The sequence below is a fragment of the Suricata suricatta genome, chromosome 12 (assembly GCF_006229205.1).
Source record: "Suricata suricatta isolate VVHF042 chromosome 12, meerkat_22Aug2017_6uvM2_HiC, whole genome shotgun sequence".
Taxonomy (NCBI): Eukaryota; Metazoa; Chordata; class Mammalia; order Carnivora; family Herpestidae; genus Suricata; species Suricata suricatta.
This window is the reverse complement of record NC_043711.1, coordinates 105,630,308-105,658,056: the sequence shown is the minus strand read 5'-3', so window position 1 is coordinate 105,658,056 and position 27,749 is coordinate 105,630,308. Positions and strand designations below refer to the sequence as shown.

The window sequence follows — 27,749 nt, the reverse complement described above, 5'->3', positions numbered from 1 at the left end:
CACCCGGCCCCCTCGCCTGAGGTCCCAGGATGCCCCCCCACCCCCACCCCACGCCGGACTTAGACTTCGCTGCAGAGGCTCCTGGCCAAGCAGGTGAGGCTGTCCTGCGTACGTTGTTAACGTTGAGAGACTTGGCCAACACTGAAAGAACCAGTTTTCCACGCAAAGCAGGGTCACTGCCAGGCGCAGCGTCGTCTGCCTCCGCTGAAGGCTCGGGTCAAGGGCTGGCGTGTGCTCACTTGAGCGTGACCCCTTGCGCGCCCCCCCCCTCCATCCTCCCACCTGGCCCACGGCTCCGCCCCGCAGCCCCGCCCCCGCAGCCCCAAGACCCCTCCCCCCGAGGCGGGTCCTGGGGACGCGGCCGCAGCAGCCCCTGAGAGCGGCTGTGAGCAGTTGGGGAGCAACCGAGGTGTGGCCACCCTGCCCCACCCGGGTCTGAACCCCAGCCCGGGAGGCGGACGCCTCGTCGGAGAGCTCTCTGGAGGGACCTGTGGCCCACACTCTGCGCCACCCGCCATCCCCGCCGCCCGTGGCCCGGAGCCCTAAGTCCCGCCGCTGCGGCCGCTCCCTTGCAGGGCCCTGGGTTCGGCGTGGGACGCCCCGGGAGCATGGAGCCCTTCCTCAGAAAGCGGCTGACCTTCCTGTCCTTCTTCTGGGACAAGATCTGGCCGGTGGGCGCGCCGGACGACGGCATCCCGGGGCTCCCCGACCCTGAGGCCAGCGCGGAGCCGGAGCCCCCCGCCGCCGAGCCCCGTAGCTCCCCGGAGCCCGCGCAGCTCTTCAGGGCGCTCTACGACTTCACCGCGCGGTGCGCGGAGGAGCTGAGTGTCAGCCGTGGGGACAGGCTCTACGGTCTCAAGGAGGAGGGCGACTACATCTTTGCCCGTAGGCTATCTGATCCACCCAGTGCTGGGCTGGTGCCCATCACCCACCTGGCCAAGGCCACCCCAGAGACGCTCTCCGACCAGCCGTGAGTATCACCCTGCTCTGCAGCGTCAGGAGCGAGGCCAGGATTGAGTCCTAGGATCACATGTCCCCATCCATCCTTCCTTCCTCCCTCCCTCCCTCGCTCCTCCCCTTCTGTGGCCCGGACCCTCCAGGCCTTGCCATGCAGCGGTGAGCGGTCCCTCAGGGGAGGTGTGCACACACCAGTGCGCCCTGGTCCTGCTGGGAGTGACAAGGGCAGTGACTCCAGCAGGAGCGGTGAGGTCCAGTACCGAGTAAGCTGGACAGCTGGTACACATGCCACCGGCCAGGTACCCAGCAGGGCGGTCACTCTGGGACCCTGTCCAGCCAGCCAGGCCCTCCTGCCTTCACAGAGGGATTCAGTCCGGCGAAGGGAGCATTCTAGGGTCTCCCATTCCACATTAGCAGAGTGATAATTACTTAGAGGGCATGGGCTACGGTCAAGTGAGACTCCACACGCCTCCCTCCTCCCTGAGCTCCTGGTCCGGACCTAAGTGAGCAGAGGGGCGAGGGGGGTGACAGACTGAGTCAGCCTGGGACACTGGCTAGGGAGGCAGAGATGCCACCCCCAGCTCTGGCGTGCTGGGTGAGAACGGGCCAGAAGCCGGCTGGTGAACAGGCCCAGCTGCCCACACCTCACACTGACCCTGGTTTGTTATCCTGTGCCCAGCTAGGCTAGGGCTGAGCCCTGGGCACGTCCTCTGCAAAGCAGCCCTGGGCCTCGGTCTCATGCAGGTCGTCTCCAGTGTCCTGGGGGTTTGCACGTGGCACAGAAAGCCTGGGTCCTAGGAAGGCATCCTCTGAGGGGACTCCCACCCAGTGAGCAGCCTGCTGGGAGCGATGGGAGGGACCAAGCAGCCATTCTGACGGGGAGGGGGCCACAGTCACTCCAGGTGTGGAGGACAGGTCCCAAGAGCCACTCTTAGAGGCAGCTGGCAGGGCTGGAGGGGCCGGAGGGGGGCGGTGCCGGGAGGAGGCAGTAATGACTGTTTGCCTGGGCAGGGGATGAAAGGGCTGACCACACTCATGGTGTCATTAGCCCCGGACACCCAGCTGTCGGTCCTCAGGGCCAGACTGGCTGGGCAGGGGGAGGAGCCTCATTCTCAGGGTTCAGGGTTGGCCACTGCCCCACCCCAGGGAGAGACTCCCGAGAACGTCCCTGAAGCTCAGGGGTGCAGAGGGCCTCAGTCTCCCCTTGGCCCTTGGTGTGGGGCTAGGGCAGGAACTCGTGCGTCTCCTGTCCCCCACAGCCCTGCTGTCCTGTGAAGGGCCTCTGCAGCCTCCAAAGCGGTCCTGGTTGGCGGGCCCCGCAAGGCAGGGTCGGCTGCAGGAGGCCCTGCTGGGGGAGCCCGGCCTCAGGAGGCTGCACCTCCTGTTCTAGAGTCAGCGTGGTGGAAAATGAAGCTGCAGGCAGGTTTGGTTGGCTGTCCCTGAGCCTGCTGCCAACTAAGTCTGGTCCCAGGATCCATGTCCAAGTGTCCTTGACCCTTCTCTGCCCTGTGTGATGGTCTTCCTCCTAGTGTTTCTGGGGCCTCTGCCTCTCTGTCGGCCATCACCCCACCCGTCCTGTCTCCATCTCTTCCCTCTCCCAGCCCCTCCCTCCCCGCTGCCCAGCCCCAGGGTTGGCTCTGGCCATGTTCGTTCCTCGCTCCCCTCCTGGAGCTCTCAGGTACCCAGGGCTCCTCCGTGCCCGGTGCAAGCCTGCCTCTGTCTCCCTCCTGCCGGGCGCTGGCCTCATGCTGGCCTTGCCCTGGCCCCCGGCGGCATCTGTCTGTGCGGGACAGCACAACTCTGACCACCCAGGCCCCTCTTTTTCAGGACACCCCTGCCTTGTGTCGACTCGCTTTGAGTCATGCCTTGGGTCCCCTGGGATAACTGGGTCCTGCGTGTGCGGGTGGGGGTCAGAGCTGACACCCCCAGCCCCCAGAACCCTGAGTTTCCCCCCATCAGAGTGGATGAGAGCCATGCTCACAGGCCCATCCACGAGTGGCTGTGGCTCTCCCAGGCCTCTGGCCTCTGGGTCCCCAGAATCTCCAGGATGCAGAAGCCTCCAGGGCAGGAAGCTGACTCAGCTAGAGGGTTCCCTGGCCTGGGCTTTGGGAAGCAGACACAGGCAATGGGCTGGGGCCTGGAGCTTTTCCATTTTCCTTCCAAGAATGTGGAGCAGGGAGCCGCACTTGGTGTGACCCAGGTGGGCTGCGGCCCAGATGGGGTGTCAGGCGGGGGAGCCCCAGGCAGGCCCCTCACCCCCTCCTGCTCCGCACTCAGGTGTGTTGGCTCCTGGTACCCGGGCACCCTACTCAGATGGAAGTGGGCATCCGGTACCCGGAGCGTCTCAGTGTGGGGGGACGTGGGGGGCCCTCAAAGGCAGATATGCCGTGCGGGCTTTGAGCCTCCTCCTGCCTCTCCGGCTCTGCTGCCCAGCCGGGCTCAGTGGCCTGCTGCAGGGCCTTCCTGGCCAAGCTTCGGTCAGCCACACTGGCGGCCCCTCAGGCAGGTGGGCAGTGCCCGGCCAGGTGTGCTCATGGTCCTCCATGTGCACCTGCAGCGCCAGCTGGGGCTGCTCCCCAGGGCCCCTGGCTCCTACCAGCCCCTCCCCCAGGGGGCTCTGCAGGCTCGAGTCTGGCAGGTTTGGGCTTGGTGGGGACTGGTGGTCGTTTTATGAGCAGGGCTGGGGGAGAACCTGCGGCCGAGGACTGTGGACAGTGTCTCAGGTCCTTGCTGGTGGCTAGCCTGAGGGGTCCCCCTGTCCCCTCCCGGACAGCTCCAGAGGCTGGGCACCGAGGGCCGGGACCCGGGTGCACCTTGTGCCCGAAAAGACAGTGGGAGTCAGGCACCCGGGCCTCCGGCCGGTGTGGGGGCAGGGGTGGCCCAGGCTGGGCCTGCTGGTGACCCCCGCCCGCCCTTGCAGCTGGTTTTTCAGCGGCATCGGCCGCGCCCGGGCCCAGCAGATGCTCCTGTCTCCAGCCAACGCACCGGGGGCCTTCCTCGTCCGGCCCAGCGAGAGCAGCCGCGGCGACTACTCGCTCTCAGGTGATTCGGCGGCCGCTCGTGCCTCTGTCCCGGGCCGAGGCTGCGCCAGGATGCCCTGGCCTTGGGGCAGGTGCTCCCGGGTCTTGCTGGTGGCACGTGGAGCTTGAAGGCACCTGGTCGTCTTCTCTGCTGTGCTTCTGGGCCTGCCCGGCCTGTGCGGCTGCTCGCCCATCACTCACCCTCCCGTCCTTCATCCCTCACTCTCGGACTCGGCCTCGTGTCCACTGAGCGCCCCCCCCACCCCCGGGCTCTGCGGGCCCTGTGGCCAGGAGCCCTCAGGGCCCCTCTCACTGGGCTTCTGGCTGGTGGCTGCCCATGCCCCCTCCTTTTCCATGGGGCCCGCGAGGCTGGGTCCGAGCTCGGCCCGGGGAAAGGTTGTGGTGGCCATCTGGTTGGGGTGGTGGGAGGGAGTGGGGCAGGCGGCAGCCAGAAGGCCTTCATCTGTGCGCACTCACAGTCCGGGCCCAGGCTGGCGTTCGTCACTACCGCATCTCCACGGAGGCCGACGGTCTCTACCTGCAGAAGGGCCGGCTCTTCCCCAGCCTGGAGGACCTGCTCACCTACTACAAGGCCAACTGGAAGTTGATCCACAGCCCGCTGCTGCAGCCCTGCGTGCCCCAGGTGGGTGGGCCGCCCCTCTCGCCCCTGCCCAGCACATGTGCAGGGGTGTGAGCGAGGCCCGGGCCCAGGCCCGTCTCCGAGTGTGGCTGGGGGGTCTGACACGGCCTGGGAGCACTGAGTCTGCCCCTCCACGCCCGGCCGGGCCCTGCCTGGGGTTGGGTTTGCTCTCACAGGTATCTCGTCTCTGTCCCAGAGACCCCTGGCAGCCCCCTCCCCCCATACCCAGCTCTGAGGGTGGGGGTGGGGGTGAGCACCGGGACAGGTGTGGGGAGGTGTCTGGGGACGGTGCCTGCCTGCAGGCCCAGACGGAAGCTGTAGGAGGAGACGCCAGTCCAGGCTGAGTGCGTTTGTGCCAGAGCAGGAGCCCCCGGGCCACCACGCAGGAGCCGTCCTGCCAGGGACCAGGCAGCCATCCAGTTGCTCCGGTTTCTAATGACAGTCTGGCCGGGCGCAGTGATGAGTGCGTGTGGGAGGAGGCCCCCCTGCAGCATGGGGCCACTTGGATCCCGGAGCGGCCGGGCCAGCCTTCTGGAGCGCAGCACCCGGCTCCCCAGGCCTCCACCAGGTGGGCGCTGGGCGTGAGCCGCGGCAGAGGTGCTGCAGGCCAGGCACTCCAGGAGGAATGGTCCCCTCTGTCCAGGGAGCAGCAGGCAGAGGCGCCGAGTGCCCCCCACCCCCGCAGCAGCCCCCCCCGCAGGACGAGTGGGAGCGGCCGCGCTCCGAGTTTGCCCTGCAGAGGAAGCTGGGAGAAGGCTACTTCGGGGAGGTGTGGGAAGGCCTGTGGCTCGGCTCCACGCCCGTGGCGGTCAAGGTCATCAAGTCAGGTGGGTGAGGCCTGCCGCCCCTGCCCTGCCTTCTGACCCCTCGTGCCCCGGGGCAGCGCAGGGTGGCACGGGCGGGGCCTGGAGCGGTGTCTGTCCCGCAGCCTACATGCAGCTCGCAGACCTCGCCAAGGAGATCCAGACCCTCAAGAGCCTGAGGCACGAGCGCCTCATCCGGCTGCACGCCGTGTGCTCGGCCGGCAAGCCCGTGTACATCGTCACCGAGCTCATGCGCAAGGGCAACCTGCAGGCCTTCCTGGGCAGTGAGTCCCGCCCCCGCCCCCAGGGCCGCTGCTCGGGCCTCTCACAGCGCACCAGGCTCGACTGTCTGGCCTGGGCTCCGGCCCACAGTGTGTCCGGGCCCCGGGCCCCGGGCCCGTGCTGTGCCTGGCGGAGCGCGTTCAGCACTGTGGTTCCAGACCGGGCTGGGTGCGCGTGGGGTCGGGCCCGTCCACGTCAGCAGCCCCGAGCGCCTTCCCTGCCGTGGCCCCTCTCTGTGTCTGGTCTCTCCCGGGAACCCAGGCAGGCTACCTCACCGAGTGGTCCCCGCACAGCGGTGACCCTGCAGCCTTGGCGGGTGGCCCTGCTCTCACCTCCTCTTAGGGTGGGGACACCGAGGCACAGAGAGAAGTGACCGGTGCAGATGCATGCCCCTGACCATCGACCTTGCCTTGCAGGCCCCGAGGGACAGGCCCTGGGCCCGCCTCTCCTCCTGAGCTTTGCCTGCCAGGTGGCCGAGGGCATGAGCTACCTGGAGGAGAGGCGCATTGTGCACCGCGACCTGGCCGCCAGGAACGTACTTGTGGGTGATGACCTGGCGTGCAAGGTGGCTGACTTCGGCCTGGCCCGGCTGCTCAAGGTCAGTTCAGCTTGGGACTGCCGAGCCCGCCGTGGCCTCGAGGGGAGGGTGCCCCACCCACTGCCGGTCTCCCCTCACCCAGGAGGATGTCTACTCACCAAGCAGCGGCTCCAAGATCCCTGTCAAGTGGACGGCACCTGAGGCAGCCAACTACCGTGTCTACTCCCAGAAGTCGGACGTCTGGTCCTTCGGAGTCCTGCTCTATGAGGTCTTCACCTACGGCCAGTGTCCCTATGAAGGTGGGCCTGGGGGCCCTGAGGGAGGGGTCAGGCACCAAGCCTCTCGGCTGCTGGCCGGGCAGGGTCTTGCCAAGAGCTGGGGGGAGACGCCCGCACCGAGCCCTCGGCCTTGCCCAGCTCCCCTCCTTGCCCCCCGCCAGGACTGAGCAACCACGAGACCCTGCAGCAGGTCACTCGGGGCTACCGGCTGCCACGCCCGGCGTCCTGCCCGGCCGAGGTCTACGGCCTCATGCTGGAGTGCTGGAGGAGCGGCCCGGAGGAGCGGCCCGCCTTTGCCGCGCTGCGGGAGGAGCTGAGCGCAGCCCGCCGGCGCCTCCACCCCGCCCTCACGTGACCCGGGGCGCTGGCCGCTCCTCCTGCCCGGCGCCTGGAACCACCTCTGGCTGAGGGCCTCGCGCCCTGACACACTGACCCGCGTGGACGGCAGACACATGCAGACGGCCACTCAGACAGGAGGGTTCGATGGCCTGGGCCCTGTGTGAACAGGTTCCGTGCCGAGGGAAAACCTCGACGTAGGAGTCCAGATGGGGCGCTGCTGGGCGGAGGACCTGGGAGCCTGCCTGTCCGCGCCCCCAGACACCTCCTGTCCCTCCCAGGGTCAAGAGCTGGAGACTGGGCTTCCCAGTGTTCTGCAAGGCCCCCCCCACCCCCCGTGGCTGATGGCTGGGCCTGTGGGCAGATCCCTGGCCCCGGCGCACGCGGCGCACCAACGGGAAGGCCGCACACATGCAGTAAACACACACCGACTGACTCAGATCCGCACACAGACACGTGTCACCTGCAGGCCTCAGCTCCCAGACCCAGAACAGACCTGGAGCTGATGGGACGGGCCGCTCGCTGGTTCGCCCGGCAGAGAGAGAGCTGGCCCTCCTGCGGCCCAGGCCCCCAGCCCAGCATGTCCTGGCCCCTGGACAGGGGACCCGGAGGAAGCACGACCTCTGGGCCACCGGCAGGAGCCTGTGCAGCCGTGGGCACTGTGCAATAGCCCATTTTGTCTCGCTGGGGCCGGAATTGAAGGGAAAGAGGGAGGAGGGACCGGGTCAGGCCATGGGAAGGTCAGGCCGGCTCTCTCTGGGGGCAGGGAAAGGTCAGGGAGGCAGAGTCTGGTCCTCAGTGGCTCAGGGTCCTGGGTGCTGGCTTGCCCATGCAGGTCAGGCAGGGGTGGGAGTGGATGCCATGGTGTTCAGGCAACTGGGTCACAACGCAGTCTCTGGGGAAGAGGAAGCAAGCGGTTTCCAGGGTGTGACTGCTCCCCCAGCGGTGATTCCAAGTCACTGTTGATGTCACTGAATGAGGAGCTGGGGGGGGGGGCGGGGAACGATTCTCTGTCACCCTGCCCAACTCCCATCACTAAGAGACGGACAAATGGAGGGCAGGGACTGGGCAGGGGTGGTCTGTGCTCAGGGTCCTATCCCCCACTCCTGTGACCCCCACGAGGACAGCTGTGCCCCGAAGGCCTATGGGACAGAAGGACAGAGGCAAGCTGCCCCCTGCTTACGGTCCCCTGGAGGGAACCGCCTGTGTGCACAGTTCAGGGGCGCATGTGCACCTGCTGAGGCCAGTTAGCCCCGCCCCGCTCGATGTGGTGTGAAGTGTTGGGGTTCGAGGCAACAGCTAAGAAAGAAATCTTGAGATGTTTTTGGTGCAAAAAGGTGATTTTATTGAGATGTGAGGACAAGACCCCGGGGCAGGAAGAGTGCACTTGGGTTGTGAGGGACGACAGGTCATATGGAATGTTCTGTGAGGGGGAAGGTGGTGTTAGAGCTTCAGGAAATTGGATCTGTGGGTTCCGAGGAGTTTGGCTATTGATAAAATTGCTGTTTTCCTTGTAAATCACGAAGACAGTTGTAGACTGATTCTCGTGTCCCGCACGACTGTGATCTCTGCCAGTTAACCATTTGTTTTCCCCTTTCCTCTGTTCTTGGGACAACAGGAGAGCGTAAGCAGGGTCACCCCCCATGGGGGAGGGGCACTGGGGCAGGCGGCTGCCAGCCGGTGCTTGGCCTTCAGCTGGCCTGTTTCCCACGTCACCACTGGTCACAGGCCCTGCCCACGGGCTGGCACCGAGGCTGTGCAGGGCTGGACGGTGGGGTGCTTCCCAGAGGGGCAGGTGCTGAGGTCACCAAGGTGAGGGCAGCACAGAGGGAGGCGGGAGGAAAGGGCAGGGCCTGAGCAGCCCCGGTGTGAGTCAGGGCCAAGAGGGGAGAGGACAGGAGCTCCTTGCATTGGGTGCCAGGTGTGGGCCAACCCTCACCAGGGGATGGTGGGAGCCGGCAGGTTTGGCTGCAGCCCCTGGGCCCCTCGGTCCTGCCCGTGAGAGACGGAGGGTGAATGTGGCGTGGGGCCTGATGGCAGCTGCTGAGAAAAGGAAGGGAAGGCGCATGCTGAGCCGGGACCAGAGGCAGGTGTGCGTGGGGGTCACCCGTGTGTTCCCGGCATGTGTCATCAGCCACAGGCCCAACAGGTTTGGTGCTCGAGGGCCTCCAGGAGCTTCCTGGTGTGGCCCAGGCAGAACTGGGGCGTCTGCGTCCGGGAGCGGACAGGAGCATGAGAGAGGGCTCAGCCCTGGGCCCAGCAGAGGCCATGCAGCCCCCCAGCCGCGCCCCCTCTCCACCCGTGTCAGCCTGTATGACTGTGACCTTGCTGAGTAAGCACATTCCTGTTCTCCGCCTCACACAGGACGAGTTCTGCCATCACTTCCTTTCCAAAAGAGAGATGCGCCGAGAGGCCAGGCTTAGAATCAGGTGTTCCCTGGACCTCCCATCCCGGGCTCTCGCCTCAGTCCCGAGGCTGGTGCAGGCTGACCACGGACAGATGGCCCACCCTGAGCCCTCTCCTCGCCCTGGCTCCCAGCTCCCCTTTAGGGCTGGGCCGCCCCCCCCCCCCCCCCGCCCCGCCACTCTGAGGCTCCAGGTGCCACTCCCTCTTTCCAGCTCCTGCCCACCCTCTCTTGTCTCTTGGAGGCCAGTGTAGACCCCTTCGGGGGCCGGGGTCTGGGGGTCTGGGGAAGGGAGTGTGTGGTGGGCCCCGAGGGAGACAGACTCCAGGAAGGGGACCGGAACCTGCACGCACCCGGGGCCTCCAGCGGAGACTGTGGGACAAGACACCGGGGGAGCTGGGTGGGGCTGACTCACTCCCAGGCCTCACACCTCCTCTCCCACCCCCCCACCTCCCTCGCACCCAGTTCCACTCATGCCTGAGCCCCAGCGGCTAAACTGGACCCCAGGGAGGCCCGACAGGACCCATCACTCACTCCCCCCGGGGTGCTCAGGTCTGGCCATGTGGCCGGGTGGTGGGCACACTCCCCAGGGCAGCCAGTTCTCAGACTGCCCCAGCCTCAGGGGGCAGGAGGACGGGTGGGCTGCTGGGCCCTTGGGGTGGAGCCCGGGGCAAAGGCCTGGGGGTGCAGGTGTGGCCGGCCCGGCTCCGCTGCCTCAGCACAAGGAAGTGGGCCGGCTGCTGGAGGCGGCCTGTCGGGGCCCGCCCGCCCGCCGCTCCCAGCCACAGGTGCCGCCGGCCAGGTGACAGGTGTGCAGGCCAGGAGGCTAGTGCTGCCACCGCACCCGCCATGCTGTCTCGGGGCCAGCCTCACCCGGGCCCCCGGTACGTGGGCCTGTGGGACTTCGAGGCCCGGACAGACCAGGAGCTGAGCTTCCGGGCGGGGGACCTGCTGCGCGTGGCCAGGCATGAGGAGGAGTGGTGCTGGGCGGTGCGGCTGGACGAGGCGGGCAGGGCCCTGGCGGAGGGCTACGTGCCCCACAGCTACCTGGCCGAGGAGGAGACGGTGGAGTCTGAGCCGTGAGTGTCCCCGTGGCCCTTGCGGGTCACCCCGAGGTGCCCCCACTCTCTGGGCCCGGCGGCCCTCTCGGGAGCTCAGGGCCGGGCAGCCCTCAGGCCAGAGCTCCACACTACTGTGGCTGGGCTCTGGGGGCAGCCCATGAGGATGGGGGACATGTGATTCTGTCCCCCTGCGGCCGGAGCCCACCACCCCAGGTCCCAGGAGAGCTGACGAGGCTTTCTCTGTGTGACATCTGGGAACACGGAGCTGCACAGGTTGGTGGCCCCTCCCCTAGGCTCCCCCACGGTCACTTGGTGCCAGGACCCAGACAGGACAGAAGGGTCCGCAGTGGGCTTCCGGGTGGCTCGCCACCAGGGATGTGGTCTGCGTCGGAGTCCGAGGCAGGGACTGGGCCTTTTGGGGAGCAAAGCTTTGCTCACCTTCCAAACGACCGAAACCAGATGCATGACCTAGTTAGAGGGAGCAGGAAGGTCCTTGCGATAGGCCTGTCTGGGCGTGGGCCACGGGCCTCCCCATCACTGATGGGGAGGCTCCTGAAGGTGCTGGTTGGTCCCAAGGGGCTGCCCAGGAAGCGTGGGCCACAAGGACAGCCTGGGGCGGGCGTCTGCACGACTCCCTGAGCTGGTTCCTTGGCGCTCTGGGCCAGGAGGGTCGAGCACGAGAGGCGCCAGGAGCTGCTGCGAGCCGATGCTGTCGCACGGTGGACGGGCCCAGGGGTTTCCTCCTGCTGACGAGGGACCGAGCAGTGGGGCCGTAAACTGCACAGTTTTGGGAGGCAAGGTCCCACCACAGGGGTGGTGCAGAGGTGGGAGTGGCTGGTGCAAAGGCCCCGAGGTCCCGAGAACCTGGTGTATTTTTGAAGCAGGAAGGAGGCAGAGTGGCTGGAGGGGTGAGCCAATGAGAGAGGTTCACAATGTGCTACCTCGGTCGGGGTGGGGCGTGGCCCTCCCGGGGCTGCCTGCGGGGGCGTCCTGTTCTGGGGGCCCTTGAAGGAATAGAGGGAACCAAGGGCAGAGCAGCCGGCAGCAAAGGTCACCTGGGTAATTCAGCAGACCCCACCCCGAAGTCCAGAGTCCGAGGCTCGCCCATGCACGGGCGCTGGTGTGTGTGAGCAGGCGTGGGCGTGCGTGTGCGAGGGCACACGTGCAGGGGCTCAGCGCTCAGATGCGGACCCCGGGCCCCACAGTCCTACAGCAGAGCGTCTGGGGCCCGCGTCACAGAACGTGGTTCCACTCACGGGACCGGACGGCGTGTTTCTGGGGCAGGAGTGGCTCTGACCCCACAGACGGGGGATTCCCGGCCATTTTGGGGGCTGGGATTCGGGGTGGGTTGGGTGGGCGGAGGTGGGATCAGAGAGGGCAGGGGACGAAGGTCAGTGTGGGCTCAGGACCACCCCCGCCCCGTCCTGCAGGTGGTTTTTCGGCCGCATCTCCCGCTCCGAGGCCCTGCACAGGCTGCAGGCGGAGGGTGGCTCAGCAGGGACTTTCCTGGTCAGGGTCAGCGAGAAGCCGGGCGCCGACTATGTCCTCTCAGGTACGGCCTCCCTGGCTCTTCTCCCCACTCTGGGCCCTGTGCGCTTGACTTTGGGGCTCCTTGCCCCCAAACCCAGCCCCGCTGGCCTGTGCCCGCCCCTCTGTCTGCCACATCCAAGACTTCCCTCAGGTGGGCGGACCCGCCTGCGGTCCCGGGTCTGCGTTTTCTCACGTCGGGGCTGGGTGTGCCGGGGGCAGGATGCCCCGCGCGGGCACCTCTGGTTCACACATGCCCCCCGCCCCCCCCCAGTGTGGGACGGCCAGGCTGTGCGACACTACAGGATCTGGAGGCGTGCTGGCCGGCTGCACCTCAACCAGGCCGTGTCCTTCCCCAGCCTGTCCGAGCTGCTGGACCACCACACCGCCCAGAGCCTGTCCCATGGCCTCCGGCTCACTGTGCCCTGCAGGAAGGTAGGGCCACCTGCACCGCTGCCCCCACTCTCTGCCCAGCTCCCTCTCTCCTCACGGACATGGGCGGAGGGGGGCAGAGACCTGGCCCCAGGGACTCCGGTCTCAGGAGGCGTGTTCCCGCAGAGCGGCGTGGGGGCAGGGCCGTGCCTCCCTCTGCTGGGCGGCCCTCAGCCCGGGGCCATGGAGAGGCCTGTGCTCCTGGGAGTCTCTCTGGGCCAGTGGGAGCCTGGGGACAAGAACTCTGTGTGACCGGCACTCGGGCCGATGTCACGGGCGTAGAGTGGGCGGGTGAGGGTGCCTGTGGGAGACGGCCAGGCAGCCACACTGAGGGCGGCTCCTGGGAAGGCCTGGCCAGGTGCGGAGCCTCGGGGCATCGCCCTGTGTCCGAGGGTAGATCGGGGCCCCCTAGCCTGCGGTAGAGTGGGCGGGCTAGGTGATGGGGACGGCCCCCTGCCTGTCCATCCAGCACGAGCCCCAGCCCCTGCCCCACTATGACGACTGGGAGCGGCCGCGGGAGGAGTTCACGCTCTGCCGGAAGCTGGGGTCCGGCTACTTCGGGGAGGTCTTCGAAGGGCTCTGGAAGGACCAGGTCCGAGTGGCTATCAAGGTGATTGCTCGAGGTGAGTGTCAGGGGCCCCACAGGGACTGCAGGCCTTGCTCCCGGGGGGCGGGCGGGGCGACAGGCCAGCCTGCCTCTCCAGGCCCCCGAGGCCCCCGCTGCTCAGCGTCTCCAACGGCCACCGCGTGGCCTTCGTTTCCTTTCAATGCGTATGTTTTCACCTAAGTGTGTTTATTTTATGAAGAAAAAATTTTATGTATGTTAGTTTTTGAGAGAGAGAGAGAGAGAGAGAGAGAGAAACAGAGCACAAATAGGGGAGGGGGAGAGAGAGGGAGAATCTGAAGCAGCTCCAGGCCCTGAGCTGTCAGCACAGAACCCGATGCCGGGCTTGAACTCGTGAACCTTGAGATCATGACCCAAGCCAAAGTCAGACGCTTCACCAACTGAGTCACCCAGGCGCCCCTAGAGGCACTTATTTTAAAAGAGAATTTTAAATTCTTTTTTTTTTAAGTTTAGTTTTGTGTATTTTGATAGAGATATAGAGAGAGCAAGCAGGGAGGTGCAGAGAGAGAGGGAGACGGCAAATCCCAAGCAGGCTCCGTGCAGGTCCGATGCAGGGCTCGAACTCATGAACCATGAGATCAACCTGAGCCAAAATCAAGAGTTAGACACTTAACTGACTGAGCCCCCTAGGTGCCCCAGGGAACTTTCAATTCGTAACGCACGTGGAAAGCCATTAAAATAAACAGATCGCTAGAAATCTGAAAAGGTTCACTTAAAATCTCCTGAAAACCCACTAGGGGTTCCGGTCCCCCACTTCAGGGGCAGGGGCAGGGGCACTGTGGGGACACAGCTGGGGGTGAGCCACTCCGCATCGGGCTGGGGACAGGGCGTAAACGTGGAGCCCGGTATGTGGCGAGCGGGAGGTGGGTCCAGCACAGCCTTCCCGTGGACGCCGTGGTGTGGGGCTGGGGTGCCCCCGGGGAGGGTGCCCACACCCACCGAGGCTGCCTGCCCCCACAGATGACCTCCTGCACCAGCACACCTTCCAGGCGGAGATTCGGGCCATGAAGCAGCTTCGGCACAAGCACATCCTGCCGCTGTACGCCGTGGTGTCCGTGGGGGACCCCGTGTACATCGTCACGGAGCTCATGCCCAAGGGGGGCCTGCTGGAGCTGCTGCGAGGTGAGCTGGCCGCTGGGCGGCACTCAGGGTCCCGTTCTGGGGAGGAAGGCGACACGGGTTTGGGGGCCTGGGAAACGTGTGCAAAGAGAGAGAAAACCCAAGTGGGCTCAGTCGGTTGGGCATCTGACTTCGGCTCAGGTCATGATCTCGCCATTCGTGGGTTCGAGTCCGAGCTGTCAGATCGGAGCCTGGAGCCTGCTTCCGATTCTGTCTTCCTCTCTCTGCCCCTCCCCCACTCATGCTCCCTCTCTCTCTCTCTCTGTGTGTCTTTCTCTTGTGTTAAAAATAAAACATTAAAAAGAGTGTTAATAAACAGGAGACACAGAGACAGCCCTGCACAGGGTACGGACAGCCAGGGAGCTGCCAGCCTTACCTGCTCACGAAATGATTTAAAATGCCCTGCGGTAAACGTACCGTCTGCTCTCCATCCACCGTCGGGAGAGCAGAGCGGCGACCCCGGAGCCTCCGTCCACAGTGAGCGGAGGCCACCGGAGGCCATGGCAATCTAACGCCAGGCGGGCCCGGCCCCCCCTCCAGCTTCCAAACATGCAGGCCTGGTTCCCACTGCTTTTCTTTCTGGAAGGTGCTGACCCTTCTTCTGGTGTCCGAGTGTGCACGTGCACTTGCACACACACGTACACAGCCTCACGCACCACACATACCACACACGCGTGTCTCATGGACTCACAGGCCTCATCATCTGTTAACGAGACCTGTTCCCTCATTTAACACCCAGAGCGAACGCGGCCCATCAGCTGAGGCGCCGCAGCGGGGGCTCCCTGCTCACGGGGACCCTTCTCCGAATGGCGGCCCCGCGGCACGCGATGAGCTGCGCCCGCTTCCCGAGTCCCCTCTTGTTGAAGCTTTCTGAGGTTTTCAGTTGTGTGAGGAAGGTCATGAGGAGCGTCTCTGCGCTGACCCTTCTGCATCCCTATCCCTTTGGTACATTCCCAGAGAGGAAACGGGCATGGGGCGCAGGGCATGCGTGGCATCTGGCCCTCCAGCAGGGCCATGACAGGCGCACGGTTCCAGCCTCAAGTCAGGCGGCTGTCCTGTTCCAGCAGCACTCGGGGCCGTGGGGGGAGGGCTCGGCCCCCAGCCCTCTGAGCTCGGCCTTGCCTGGCCTCCGCAGACTCTGACGAGAAAACGCTGCCCGTTTCGGAGCTGGTGGACCTGGCGGCCCAGGTGGCCGAGGGCATGTGCTACCTGGAGTCACAGAATTACATCCACCGGGACCTGGCCGCCAGGAACATCTTTGTGGGGGAAAACAACATCTGCAAAGTCGGGGACTTTGGGCTGGCCAGGCTCATCAAGGTAGGGCCCGGGGAGCCCGCTGGGCGCCCTCTACATGGAGCTGGGGTTCAAGGGAGGCCAGCTGAGCAGGCCCGGGGCGGGACGCTGGGGCTGGCAGGCCTCTCCCGGGGCTGGGAGCTAGGAGGGCAGGGGGAGCTCGCTGGCCAGAGAGCGCAGGAGCCCCCCGAGGAAAGGGAAGCCAGGCGGGGGCCCGTGGGTGCGCCCCCTGCTCATCCGTCCACGCTCTCTTGCGCTCGGCGAGGGGAGAGGCTGGGAGCGGTTTGTGAGCTCAGGGCAGACACCTCCCCCACCGGCCCCCCACAGAAGACACTTTCACGGTGGAGGATTCTGAGGACAAACGTGGACAGAATGCTGTCACGCGCGCCCTCAGCTTCCCAGCCCCATTGAGTGTTTCCGTCTCCACGCTGAGACCCACGTCCACGTGCACACGCTCGGCATCTCAGGGCTCCAGACAGACACAGTCACGCTTCTGACAATTAGTGGGACTCGAGGTCATCACACGGCCCCTCAGAGCGAAGTTTCCAAATTCCTGAAAGCCAAGAACTCTTGTTTGCTGCCCGTGTGGACCCTTCATCACCACTGCTGGGCCTGGTTCTCTGGCTCCCAGAACCCCCTTGTCGGCGGAGCCCTCCACTCAGGGTGGCCTCTGCCTCAGTTGCCCTGGCATTAGGGGTACCGACAGCCAGAGTTCAGGGCCCTTCCATCAGGGGTTGATATCCTGATGCTGTAGTCCTTGATTGTAAGCTGGATGCTTCTAGAAAAGCATCTCCCTCACTCACCTGGTGGCCAGGTGGTCCAGGCTGCCTCTGTGAGCCCACGGTTGGAACACACCTGTGGGCTCCGAGGTGACAGCGTCCCTGCACATGGTCATTCATGCTGGCCGAGCTCTGGGACAGGGACACCACCTGGGAGGCCACGTGTGTCCTGTCCCTTCCTGACCCCCCTCACCCACCCCTCACCCCCAGAATCTAAGGAAAAGCGGTGCTGCTGGTGGCTCAGGGCCTGCTGTCTTCAAGCGCCAGCACCACCTCCCTCTAGTGGCAACCGTGGTGGTGGTGTCAGGAGGGCCGTCACCGTGCCCAGTCTGCTCTGCACCACGAATCTAGCGCCCGTGTGTCCATGCCGCGGGCGCAAAGGCCGCAGGCAGCCCCGGGGCCCCAGCGCATCTCTGCTTGCAGGAGGACATCTACCTTTCCCATGACCGCAACATTCCCTACAAGTGGACTGCCCCGGAGGCCCTCTCCCGGGGGCTCTACTCCATCAAGTCGGACATCTGGTCCTTCGGGATCCTCCTCCATGAGATTTTCAGCAGGGGTCAGATACCCTATGCAGGTACGGCGCCCGACAACGTCCCCCACTGTGGACACGGCGGCAGGTGCCGTCACCTGGGCTTGGGGCATGCACCACTCACTGAGCGCTGGGCTGCCTCCAGACGGTGTCAGGAAGGTGCAGGGGATGCAGTCTCCTGGAAGGGTGGCTGCCTGGGTGAGGGGACCGCACCCCCAGCCCCTCCTGCCGGCCCACCACAGGCATGTCCAACCACGAGGCCTTCCTGAGGGTGGACTCCGGCTACCGCATGCCCTGTCCCCCCGAGAGCCCGCCCACTGCCTACAGGCTGATGCTGTCGTGCTGGCACAGGGACCCCGGGCAGAGGCCTTGCTTCAAAGCTCTGCGGGAGAAGCTCTCCAGCGTCACCAGGTACGAGAACCCACTCTGAAAGGGGCATCCCCTCTGGTGCTGCCTGAGGTTACCAGACCAGGCCCTGTGAGGAGAGGCCTGCGTGCCTTCCTGGACCTCAGATACGGGTACCGGCAGCCCGAAGGTGCAGACGAATTCCCAGAACCAGGCTGAACGCTGCGTCCGGGGGTCCACCCTGCTGTGGGGCGGGGTGAGCAGGCTGCCTGCAGTCTGGGAGCTGAGGCTGCCCACTACTCCTAGAAAGTGCCGGGACCCTCCGCAGCCAACTCCAACCCTCCAGGAACCTGGCAGCTCTTATTATTAAAGGGAGTGGACCTGTCCCTGGTCCTGACCCAAAGCCCACCAGCTGGAGTCAGGACCGGGGCTCAGCTGCCCCAGGTGGGGCACGAAGAGGGGCCTGGATTTTGGCTGGACTCATTCTGGGTCGTGTGCAGCTCCTGACTTGGGAGAGTACTCTGAAAATGGGCTGTTTGGTGTTGGGGCACTGCTGCCGGCCACCCAGGGCCGTGGCTGTCAGCGGCTGCCGCCAGGAGCCCCAAGGGCCTCATCCGGACGCCAGCCAGGAGGCTAGCTAGCGCTCAGGCTACCCTTTGGGGCACCTACCCCATTCTGGGTCCGTCTAAAGTGGGAATGGAGGCCTCCGCTACAGGCCACAGCACAGACTACTGGCTTTGGGACCAGAGGGGAGTGTGGGCAAGGTCCCACGACCCTGAAGCCTACCTGGACACCAGGGTAGACAGGACAAAGGCCCCTAACAGCCATTAGCCACACTGGAAATCCTGGATTGGACTGAACCACTTATAGCACAGAGTGCAGGCAGAGTGGCCAAAGAGGCAGTGGGCTCCCTTGGAGGCCCGTGGAGCCCCCAACCTCATACTTAGCCCCCATCCACGCCCTAGGCTGCCCCACTCCTGACCAACAGACCTGAGCCAATCTCTGCTGGCCACTGAAGGTGTGTGGACACACAGTAAAGCAGCCATGCCCGCCCACGGAGGCTGGCAGAGGATGACACGGCCATACCTTCCTAAGGTCCTGGGTTGGAGTTTGTCCAAAGCCAGGTCACCTGTGCTGGGAAGGCCCCTCGTGAATGGCCCCACACCACTTATGATTCAGTCTTAGCTTTGGTCCCCAACTCTGGGGGACGCGACCCAGGACGTGTCCTACGACAGGGTAGGAGACAATACCCGCACGGGAAGGCTCCTGGAGAGAGCACGGCCCCACGAGGTGCACCACACCAGCTGGGACAGCTCTGGTACTGGCCCCTCGCTGCCCTCCAGGGTGGCCAGGGCAGGGGGGCTTTCCCAAGGTCCTTCTAGGGCACCAGGTCCCTCCAGCTGATGGCCCCCAAACCCACAGGCAGGGCCAGGGCCCCAGTGGCTGCCCCGGAGGCTTCTTGTCCAACTCAACTGCCTGCTCTACCAGGAAGCCCGTCCCTTCTCAGGTGCCAAGGCTCCACACTCGCTGTAGCAGCTTGACCATGTGAACCTGGGCCAGACCCAAGAGGTGGCTCCCCAGCGAGGGAACCCAGGAAGGCCCAACTCTCCACCCCTGCAGGAAGTGAGGTGGAAAAGTGTTCAGGTTTCTCCCACAGGGCCCTGGGGCACCCAGTTCACACACATCCTCAGGGCTACTGGCTGCTTGGAGTTTATTTTCCACTTGGTGCAAGGCACACGGTTACAGGGTGTCGGGGAGGCTTGCGTGTGGCTGGGACAGTAAAGAGTGGGGTTCTCTTAACTTCCTTTTTGGTGTTTTGTTATTTTGATATAAAAGAACCCAAGTGCTTAGCCGCAGCCCCCCTAGTCTAGGAGGGGAGGAGAGGGGAGAGGGGGGAAGAGGAGGGGAGGGAAGGGATGGGGACGGGAGGGGAGGGGAAGGGGGGGGCTCTCCTGAGCCTAGTGCCTCCTGAAGCCTGGCAGGGGCCACTCAGGATTGGGGACCGGTGTTGGCTGTGCCAGGCTGGCCACCAGGTTGCTTCCTCATGGCTTCCAGAGCCGGGTCACAGGGGATCGAACCGCTGGAGGCCTGGGGAGATTCCGAGCTGGGGGAGAGCTTGGGGTCAGAGGGGGCTTCCACCTGCCCCCGCCTCCCAGGCTGGCCCCCAGGAATGCGGACTCACCGTTCTGGGGACTCCAACACTGTAGCCATGAACGGGAGAGTGGACTTCCCGAAAAAGAAGCTTGCCCACCAGTGACCTGGGTCAGCCTTGGGGAGACCTGAAAAAAGGAAAGTAGGGTAGTGGTGCTCCTGCCTATTCCCGGTGGGATCCCTCCAGAAGGTGCCCCCCACCGCAGGGGAGTGGCGCTGCTCACCCGGGTGGTGAGGGACGGCTTCCCCGGGATACTCAGCACTTCCGCAGGAGCTGTTGCTGGAAGTGGAACCCAGGCGGCCTGGAGAGGGGAGGCCTGGTCAGCTCTGCAGGCACCGAGTCCCCTGCCCTGTCCAGCAGGCCAAGCGCTGGCTTTGCTGGCAGCGCAGCGGCAGAGCCTGAGCTCCTCGGCCGTCCCCGCCCCCACAAGACCTGTAGGGCAGAGGGCGAGGGGGCTTACTTACGCCGGTAATAGTCGTGGGTGGCCACGAGCGAGCCGCTGGAGGGGATGGCTGCCATGCTGTCGCTTGTGGGCTGGTGGAAACCTGCGCACGCAGGGGTCGGGGAGCCCCCCGGGTCACCCGCCGGCCTTCGAGAGGGGCGGTCCCCACTCGGGAGACCGCCCCCCCACAGACTCCCGGGTCCACGACACAGAGTTTATTGACCGAGAGGAGGCGGGGCCCGAGCCCGGAACTCCCGATCGCCTTCGCCGTGCAGGGCGCGGGCGGCTCCAACCGGCCCGAACCGGCCGCGCGGGAGCAACAAAGGCGCTTTGTGCGCGGGGTCCCCGGCCCGGGGCTCCCGGCACCTGCCCAGCCCGCCCGGCCCCAGCCCACCCCACGCCCCCGGCCGTCCTGCCTTCTGTCCGCCAGTCGGTCTGTCCCGCCGGCCGGGGCGCACGGGGCCGTTTCCCGCCGCCCACTCGGGCCGACCCCACCGACGCGCCGCCCGGGTCCTCACCTTGGCGGCGACCCCTCGCGGGCCTCGGCGCGCGATCACGGGTGGCGGGGACGGGGACGGGGACGCTAGGCAACGGAGCCCATTTGCAGAGCAGACAGCCCAAGACCGCTCCACAACCGAAGCGCGCGCGGAGTGCGCACGCGCGGACGCGCCCACCTATAAGTCTCATCACGAGGGCGGGGACAGTCGAGGCCCCGCCCCGAGTCTGGCCCCCGCCCATCTCGTCCAAGACACACCCCCATTCTCTTACCCCCGCCTCCGCGAGGCCCCGCCCCGAGCTCGGCCCGGGGCCCCTCCAGCCCCATTCGGCCCCGCCCCTCGGTCCGGCCGAGCCCCGCCCTCGGTGACCTGGCTCGCGCAGCCTGGCCTGGGTGCAGCGCAGCCCTGCGGCGTCGATCCAGTTTGGGACCGCCTGGGAAGCCCGTCTCAGCCTGGCCTCGGATTGGAGCGCTTAAATGACCTCCCTACCCCGTCCCGGAGCAGTGCCTATCTTGCCACCTTCCTTGCCCTAGAGACTCTCCCTTCCAAGATCAAAGCTTGTCCACTTTTCCAGAAACTCCGGGACCCCAGGTGCTCCAACCTGTCTCGACCTCTCCAGCCTTTCGAAGGCAGTGGGGGCGCTGGACCTGGACACACAGGCCCAGCCTCTGCGGTGCCTTTCTCCTCCTGCCTTCTCCCCTTCGGATGGGGCCGGCCCCACTCTCACCCAGGACAGACTGGGGCCTCTGCTCCCTGTGCCCAGCCCTCCAACCAGATGTGGGCCCCCAGCAGCGTCCCCTCCCTGACGCTGTGGGCGCTGGGCGGTGCCTGGAGCCCTCCAGCTGGCCTCCTAGCAGACGAAGCCCTTCTGGGGTGTCCCCCTCGCAGTCTGGTGGCTCTGGGACCCACACCTCAGACCTCCGGCTTCAGCCAGCACCCCAGCCTCCCCCTGCTTGTGAGGCACAGCTTGCAGGGGAGGGCGGGGGTGGAAGGGCAGCAGGGCCAGGGAAGGGGGCTTATCTGAGTGGGTGCAGGCAAGGAGCTGCCATCCGGGGGTGTCTCCCCCAGCGGGAGCAGAGGCCCCCTGTTTGGGGCAACCCTGGAAGGTGCCCTGCACTGTCTGGGGCCTTGCCACACCCTGATTTGTCAATTGGGGCGACAGCTTCCTTTTCGGCAGTGGAAATCAGCCGCCTCTGCTCCCCTCGAAGGCCCCAAGCCCTACCCTCCTCTGCAGGGACACGCATACTTGGCGTTTTGCATTCTAGGCCCTGGCTGGGCAGTATCTCCCTGATGGTTGGGAAGGTCTTAAGAAGTCTCTGGGGGCCTTGGGGGAGAGGCCAGGAGGATCTCATGACCCCTTCTGCCAGGCCTTCCTTCCACATCTTCAGACCCCATCAAGGACCCCTCCAGGATTCCTGGACCTCAGTCCACTCAGCAGACAGGAAGTCAAGGCCTCGGGAGGGGAGGGACCCGGCAGACCCTGGATGTGACCCTTTACCTGGCTGGGTGGGGGTCAAGGCTTCAGACTTTCTGATCGGGACCGGGCTTGGGCTGCGGTGGGGCCCAGGGCACTGTAAGAGGAGCTGCAGTCTGGGTAATGCTCACTCCTTCTCCACCTTCACCCTCTCTTCCCCGTGGGCCAGTCCCCTGCTGGCAGCTCTGGGGACTCTCATGCAGGGGGTCAACGGGATCACACATACGGAGGAGACAATTTGGCACCTGCCAGCTTGCTCACGTGTCACGGCAACCCCTGAGCCTGCCTCACAGCCGATGGCCATCCCCTCTCATTGACTCCCAGTGCCTCCAGTTTGGTTTCCTGTCCCTGCTTTGGGCTAATTCTAGATCATAAGCCAAGTGTGACTTTAGTGCAAAGCAAATTTAATTGTTAAGGGACGTGTGTCATCCTCCCCCTCACTCTCGCACTCACCACACCTGGAGCCACACCATCAGGTTAGTGGGTAGGTGGGGCCCATGCTGGGAGCTGGCGTCGGCTCCAGGGCCAGCCCCTGACCGCACGCTGGCCTGGGATGGGCCACAGCACGCTCCCGCCTCAGCAGGCCCACACGCACCCCCCTAACTTGCCGGGTGCCTGTGCCTTTGCCTGACTCATCCTCCCCTGAGAAGCAGGACCGGGCGCTGGCAGCATCCGGGCCCCCTCCCATGCTAGGGGCAGCTCCTGGTAGGCTTGAAGCATGGGTGGACTTGGTGTTTTGTGGTTCACAAGGGTGTCTGGGTGTCAGCTCCGTGCTGGGTGCTGTGGGGGGAACCAAGGCCAACAGCATGGCATTCACTGCTCAGTAAAGACACAGAGAGCCAGGCAGGGATGTGTGTGTGGGGGGGGTCCTCTCATGTCCCCAGGAACACAGAGATGGCCCTGACTCAGACCTGGGGCTGTTCTGGCAGTCAGTACATTGCTTTGTTGAATTATCTACTATGAGCAAATAGCTGAGCCAGACAGGAGTGCAAAGCCAGTCCGGAGGGCAGGGGGACCCAGTGTGGTGAGGCGAGACAGCAGAGGGGGTGTCAGGTTTAAGATGAGGTCCGAGGAAGGTGGAGATGGGGGGAGGGACCAGCAGGGACACCCCAAAATCCAGCTCAGTGCTGCTGAGCAAAAGTGGGGAGGCTGGTAGACCGTGGGAGGGGGAGGGGCCGCAGCAGGGCCCCTGATTGGAGAGGCAGCCAGGCTGCTCACTGGGGCCGTCGAGGGCCACTCATAAGGCAGATCGGTCAGTGTACTTGACACTAGGACAGAGGAATATTCTAGTAAGGCCCTCAGCCCCCGGGCTTTGCCCCTGCCCTGGCGCTCTGTGTCCCTGAGGCCCGTGGCTGGTGTGTGACTGTCTTGGGATGTGTCTCACACATGCGTCCCACAGGACTGTGCTTTCAGGACTGGAGAGGCCAGCGTGAGGGGCCTGCCCAGGACCTTGGACAGCTCATACGGCCAGAAAGTGGGGTCAGGACATGGGGCTCAGGCCACCGTCTGTGAGGGGTGCCTGCTCTGAATCCTGGGCATGGTGGCTACTCAAAAGGGGCACAGCTGGGGTTGGAGGGTGGTGGCAAAGGCTGATGTCACCCCCAAAGGGCCAGGGTGGGTCAAAGAGAACTGGGGGTGGGGAGACAGCTATGTGAGCAGGAGGACAGGCTGGGGCCCCTGGGACAGACCCACCCTGTGGGGGGTTCTGAGCAGAGAAAGCTGAGATTGGGGGCTTTCCAGAAGGATGGGGTCAGCTTGGGGCTCCCAGGGGGTTGCCAGGCCTCTGCTGGAAGGGGCTTGGTGCTGGAGGCTGGATCGAACCTCGCTGTTTGCCTTCCTGGCTGACTCGTCTGTCTGTCCTTCTAGAGCTTGTGGGAAGCCTGCTGTGTGTGGCAGTGCGAGGCCCGCGTGTGCAGAGCCAGATGAGTGGGAGGCCCTGCTCTCCCTGGGCTCGGTCCCGAGCTTGAGAACATGCTGTCACAGCCCCAGGGCAGGGAGGTGTGCAGGCCCTGGACCCAGAATCCCTCACACACTGGGCTCAGCTTCGGGGAGGTTGGGGCTACGTCCTGTCCCCGGGGGGAGGGGGGGAGCAGAGGGCGAGGCGTCCTACTGACTCCCCCCGAGTGGGCATAGCAGGCCCTGCAGCCTGGGCGGCCCTGCCCCTGAGGCCTTGAAGCTCCTCCTTGGGCTGCGCTCACAAACAGTGCCTGGCCCCTGGGAGGGCCCTGATGCAGCTACTCCCTAGGGGACCCAGGCCTGTGCCTCTTGGGGGCACCTGGGGGCAGAGGCTTCTGGGAGAAATGTAGAAGGGCCAGGCAGTTGGACTCCCCACCCCCCTCCTCCAGACCCTCTACCCCCGGCAGCGCCGCCTCCATCGCATGGACAGAAGCTGTGGAATCTCGGAGAGACCCGGAGGGTCTGCAGGCGGGGCCTCTCTCGGAGCTGGGACTTCCTGACGCTTTCTCCCTCTTCCACGTGCGAAAGCCTGTCATACAAACACAGCCACAGTGCACTTGGTGCTCTTCACTTGGATTTCTTAGATTTGGTTCCGTTCACACTGACCCTCTAGCTCCAGCCAGGCCCTTCCTCAGGCCGCATGACACCCCCCCACCGACTGGGTGCAGACATGTGCGGGTCTGGACGCCGGGCAGAGCGCGTGAGCCTCTTCTAGGGCTGAGGGCAAGGCCAGCCATGCCCGAGGGTCACCCTGAGGTAGGCCGTGTCTGGGGCGTGGGGCAGGCAGGACACTTGGCCTCCACCTGGCTGTGGCCACCTCCCACCCAGGGCTCCCTCTTGTAGGAGTGTCTGAGCCAGATGCTCAGGAGCAGAAACGAGATGGAGTCTGAGATGCAGGCTGCATTCTGGGCAGGGAGCTGAGGGGCAGTGTGGCCAGCGGGGAGCCTGGGAGTGAGTAGGGACAGTTAGGGGTGGCCTGTCACCGGCCCCCACCCCACTCAGACCCGGCGCAGAGGCCTGGGGAGGATCCTGAGGAAGGCGGCTCTGTGGCCTGTGGTGGAGGCCAGCCCTGTGGGAGCCAGCACTGAGGGCTGCGTGCCGACCAGCACTGAGGGCTGCGTGCCGACCACCCCGGCCACGCAGCGAGGCTTTCCCTGGTGAAGCGCGTCTCCCGTCTCCCCAGGCCACCCTCCAGCTGCCGCTGGACCAGCCTGACACATCTCCAACCTCACCAGCATCTTCAAGAACAGAAAGTCGGAAGGGAGATGTGTTATTTCTTTAAAGTGCAAACATAAAAGCTGCATTTACTAAGCCAGGAGGGTGGGGGTCGGCCAGTCCCTCCCCTTAGTGTCAGGGACCCAGAAGGAGGGTCGTGGGACATCCTAGTTAGAGTGGGGACCCACCACCCTGGCGCATCCCAGCCTGTGTGCCGATGGTGTGGGATGGCAGCCGTCTGGTGTCCCCCAAGGCACCAAGAGGAGGAGTCAGGATCGCTGTCCCACAGGCCGGGCCTCAGGGGTGGCTCCAGCATGGGGGGGCCATGTGAGGCCTGGGGTGGAACCTGCCTGCACCTGCTGCTGGCTGTGGGACCCCGACCCAGCTGGCCGCTCAGTGTCTGGGACGTGGCACCTCAGCTTGCATGGGTCGCCCTTCCCTTCCGGGGGCGCCGAGGGGACGGCGGCCACGTGCTGGGGGTTGTCGTGTGCTCAGGGTGCGCAGGGCTGAGTTCTGTGTCGGGAAACAGTACCTGAGCCTCCAGCCCCTGGGGAAACGCTGACAGGAAGATCATTCAGTGAGGCAGAGACGTGCGTGCTGCGCCGGGCTGGTCACACAGGTGGGGGACGAAGCTGCGGGGTGGCAGGGAAGGGCGCGGGCCCTGGAGCTGCTGGGGCTGGGGCGGAGGCCCAACTGCGGAGCAGGCAGGTGACATTCTGGAGCCTCCACTCCCTTCGGGGGAGAGTGAGAGGTAAGTGATGACCGTCTGTCCAAGCAGGTGTTCCGTGGAGGCGGGCGGGGGGAGGCAAGGCTCACAGTGCCGCTCCTCACCGGCCCGAGGCTGTCCCTGTGCGTGGATTGTCACTCTGGCCGCAGGTGTTTGCACTGACGCAAGACTTGTACGGAAGCCGGAGGCCAGGGCTGGGGCCCTCATGCCCCAGGTGGCTCCTCCAGCACCCGCTGGCGCCTCTGTAGGTGATGTCACCGTTTGCAGAAGAAAAAAATAAAACTACTGACTGGTGTTTGATGGGCGCCTGCTCCGCGGGGCGCTGTGTGTGGCCAGCCGGTATCCTGGGGGCAGGGAGCCCACCGCGATCCCGGATTTCTTCCCTGTGAGGTGGGGAGAGCCTGACTCACGGAGCTGTTTTGAGGCTAAGACGCTTCATGTAAACGCTTAGACCAGCGCTGAGCACAGAAGGTTAGACACAGTCTTTCATGGTTATTCATTTTTGAGAGACAGCGAGACAGAGTGTGAGTGGGGGAGGGGCAGAGAGAGAGGGAGACACAGAATCCGAAGCAGCTCCAGGCTCCGAGCTGTCAGCACAGAGCCCGACCCGGGGCTCGAACCCACAGACCATGAGATCATGACCCGAGCCGAAGTCGGACGCTTAACTGACTGAGCCCCCCAGGCGCCCCAGACATGAGCTTTTATTAACAGTGCTTTTCACTGCTGGGAATAACCTAATCTGAGTACATGTTGGTTAAACAAAATCTACAGGAATAGAGGCAGTGCCCCCAGTGGCTAAGAAAGGATTGGTCACGTAGTGACATTTCATAAATATAGTTGATGAAAGCCTGAATTGAGTAACAAAAGAAATTACAGATTTCTGGCATGAAGGAGTGAGGAGGCCAACACACATCCCCCCAAATGCGACTATAAACCTGGAAAAAACGGTCAGAAATGACCATTTTAGTGCTCAAGGCACACCACACATTGAAAAGAGTTCATTCATCAAAAATTCTGACTTTCAGGATAAAACCCAAAGTTAGTTGGCATAAAAGCGCCAGGAAAGTCTCAGCCCATGTGGGAAACAGTGAGCGCGGCCCCGCGGGCCTGGACTCTGGGTGACCCCACACAGGCTCCAGGGCAGCTGCTACGGCCGCCACCGGGAGCAGCCAGATCGCGTTCCGGGGAGTGAGGGGGGCGAGCGCGGACAGGACCCAGCCTCTGCTGGGTGAGGGCTTGGCAGATGAGACCAGAAAGAAAGGTTTCCGGTCTGAGACCAAGCACTGATGGAGAACTCGCGCCCGGAGGTCCGGCGCTGTGCGCGATGGGGAAGCCCGCTCCCTCCTCCAGGACTGGAACAGGGCGAGGAGGGCTGCTCTCCCCACCACTCCCCCACCTCCTGGGGGTCCTGGCCAGTACGATGGGGCAAGAAAAAGGAGCAAAAGGCATCTGGCTTGAAAAAGAGAAATACAAGCGTCCCGACTCACCCACCCCACGACGTCGTGGCGAGCGCTGGAGCAGGCGCAAGGCAGGCCGGCCGCATTTTGACACGTCAGCAATTTATATCTAGAAGGAGACTCTTTTTTATTTTTTATTTGTTTAAGTTTATTAACCCATTTTTAGAGAGAGAGGAGAGAGAGCGAGAGAGCGAGCAAGTGTGTGAGTGGCGGAGGGGCAGAGGGAGAGAGAATCCCAAGCAGGCTCCCCGCTCTCAGTGCAGAGCCTGATGCAGGGCTCAATCCCGCGACCCTGGGATCACGACCTGGCCTGAAATCAGGAGTCTGACACTCAACCGACTGAGCCACGGAGGCGCCCCGTGGATCAGCACGCGGGGTTGTAAAACATACCATTTTTAATAGGTACCCTCTGTCCATGAAACACTTAAGTATAAACCTAGCAAACGTGGGTGCCAAAAGTGAAATGCTAATGAAAAATATCAAACCAGACCTAAGTAAACGGAGACTGAACACGGTAAAGATCAGTTCCCAGACCTAGGGAAATGCCAATTCAAATTCCCGCAGGATTGGTGAAGATATCGACAAGCAGATCCTGGAATTAGTGTGAAAGACAAACAAGCTATAATAACTGAAACATGTTTGAAGGAGAAGAATGTGGAGAAATCATGGTACCCAGGTCCTTTTACGGAGGGCAAGGTGCCGGGACACACACATCACCACGTTCAGGTGTGCAGTTTGCACACTCACGGTATAGCACACCCGTCACCTCTGCCAAGTTCAAAGCACCTGTGGCCACTCGACAGAGCCTTCCTCCCGAGCCCTGGGAACCGCTAACCTGTGTCTGTCTCCATGGACACA

General features: G+C 64.5%; 3 protein-coding genes across 3 annotated transcripts; 2 read left to right on the top strand and 1 right to left on the bottom strand.

Moving 5' to 3' along the window:
* The first annotated feature begins 608 nt into the window (after window positions 1-608).
* On the top strand, window positions 609-7,829 carry SRMS (src-related kinase lacking C-terminal regulatory tyrosine and N-terminal myristylation sites). Its single transcript, XM_029917383.1, has 8 exons — window positions 609-970; window positions 3,878-3,999; window positions 4,457-4,620; window positions 5,303-5,444; window positions 5,546-5,704; window positions 6,119-6,300; window positions 6,383-6,539; window positions 6,680-7,829. Exons 1-8 carry the CDS (start codon window positions 609-611, stop codon window positions 6,871-6,873), a joined length of 1,482 nt encoding a protein of 493 aa, XP_029773243.1. The 3' UTR covers window positions 6,874-7,829.
* Window positions 7,830-10,087: 2,258 nt separating this feature from the next.
* On the top strand, window positions 10,088-18,810 carry PTK6 (protein tyrosine kinase 6). The gene is made up of 9 exons (XM_029918878.1): window positions 10,088-10,337; window positions 11,750-11,871; window positions 12,121-12,281; window positions 12,748-12,901; window positions 13,864-14,025; window positions 15,158-15,339; window positions 16,518-16,671; window positions 16,869-17,037; window positions 17,937-18,810. Exons 1-9 carry the CDS (start codon window positions 10,108-10,110, stop codon window positions 17,950-17,952), a joined length of 1,350 nt encoding a protein of 449 aa, XP_029774738.1. The 5' UTR covers window positions 10,088-10,107; the 3' UTR covers window positions 17,953-18,810.
* Window positions 18,666-20,225, bottom strand: PPDPF (pancreatic progenitor cell differentiation and proliferation factor). The gene is made up of 5 exons (XM_029918879.1): window positions 20,084-20,225; window positions 19,588-19,668; window positions 19,347-19,424; window positions 19,154-19,250; window positions 18,666-19,075 (listed from the first exon to the last, which is right to left on the bottom strand). The coding sequence occupies exons 2-5, from the start codon at window positions 19,640-19,642 to the stop codon at window positions 18,961-18,963; spliced, it is 345 nt and encodes a 114-aa protein (XP_029774739.1). The 5' UTR covers window positions 19,643-19,668; window positions 20,084-20,225; the 3' UTR covers window positions 18,666-18,960.
* Between the last annotated feature and the right edge of the window lie 7,524 nt (window positions 20,226-27,749).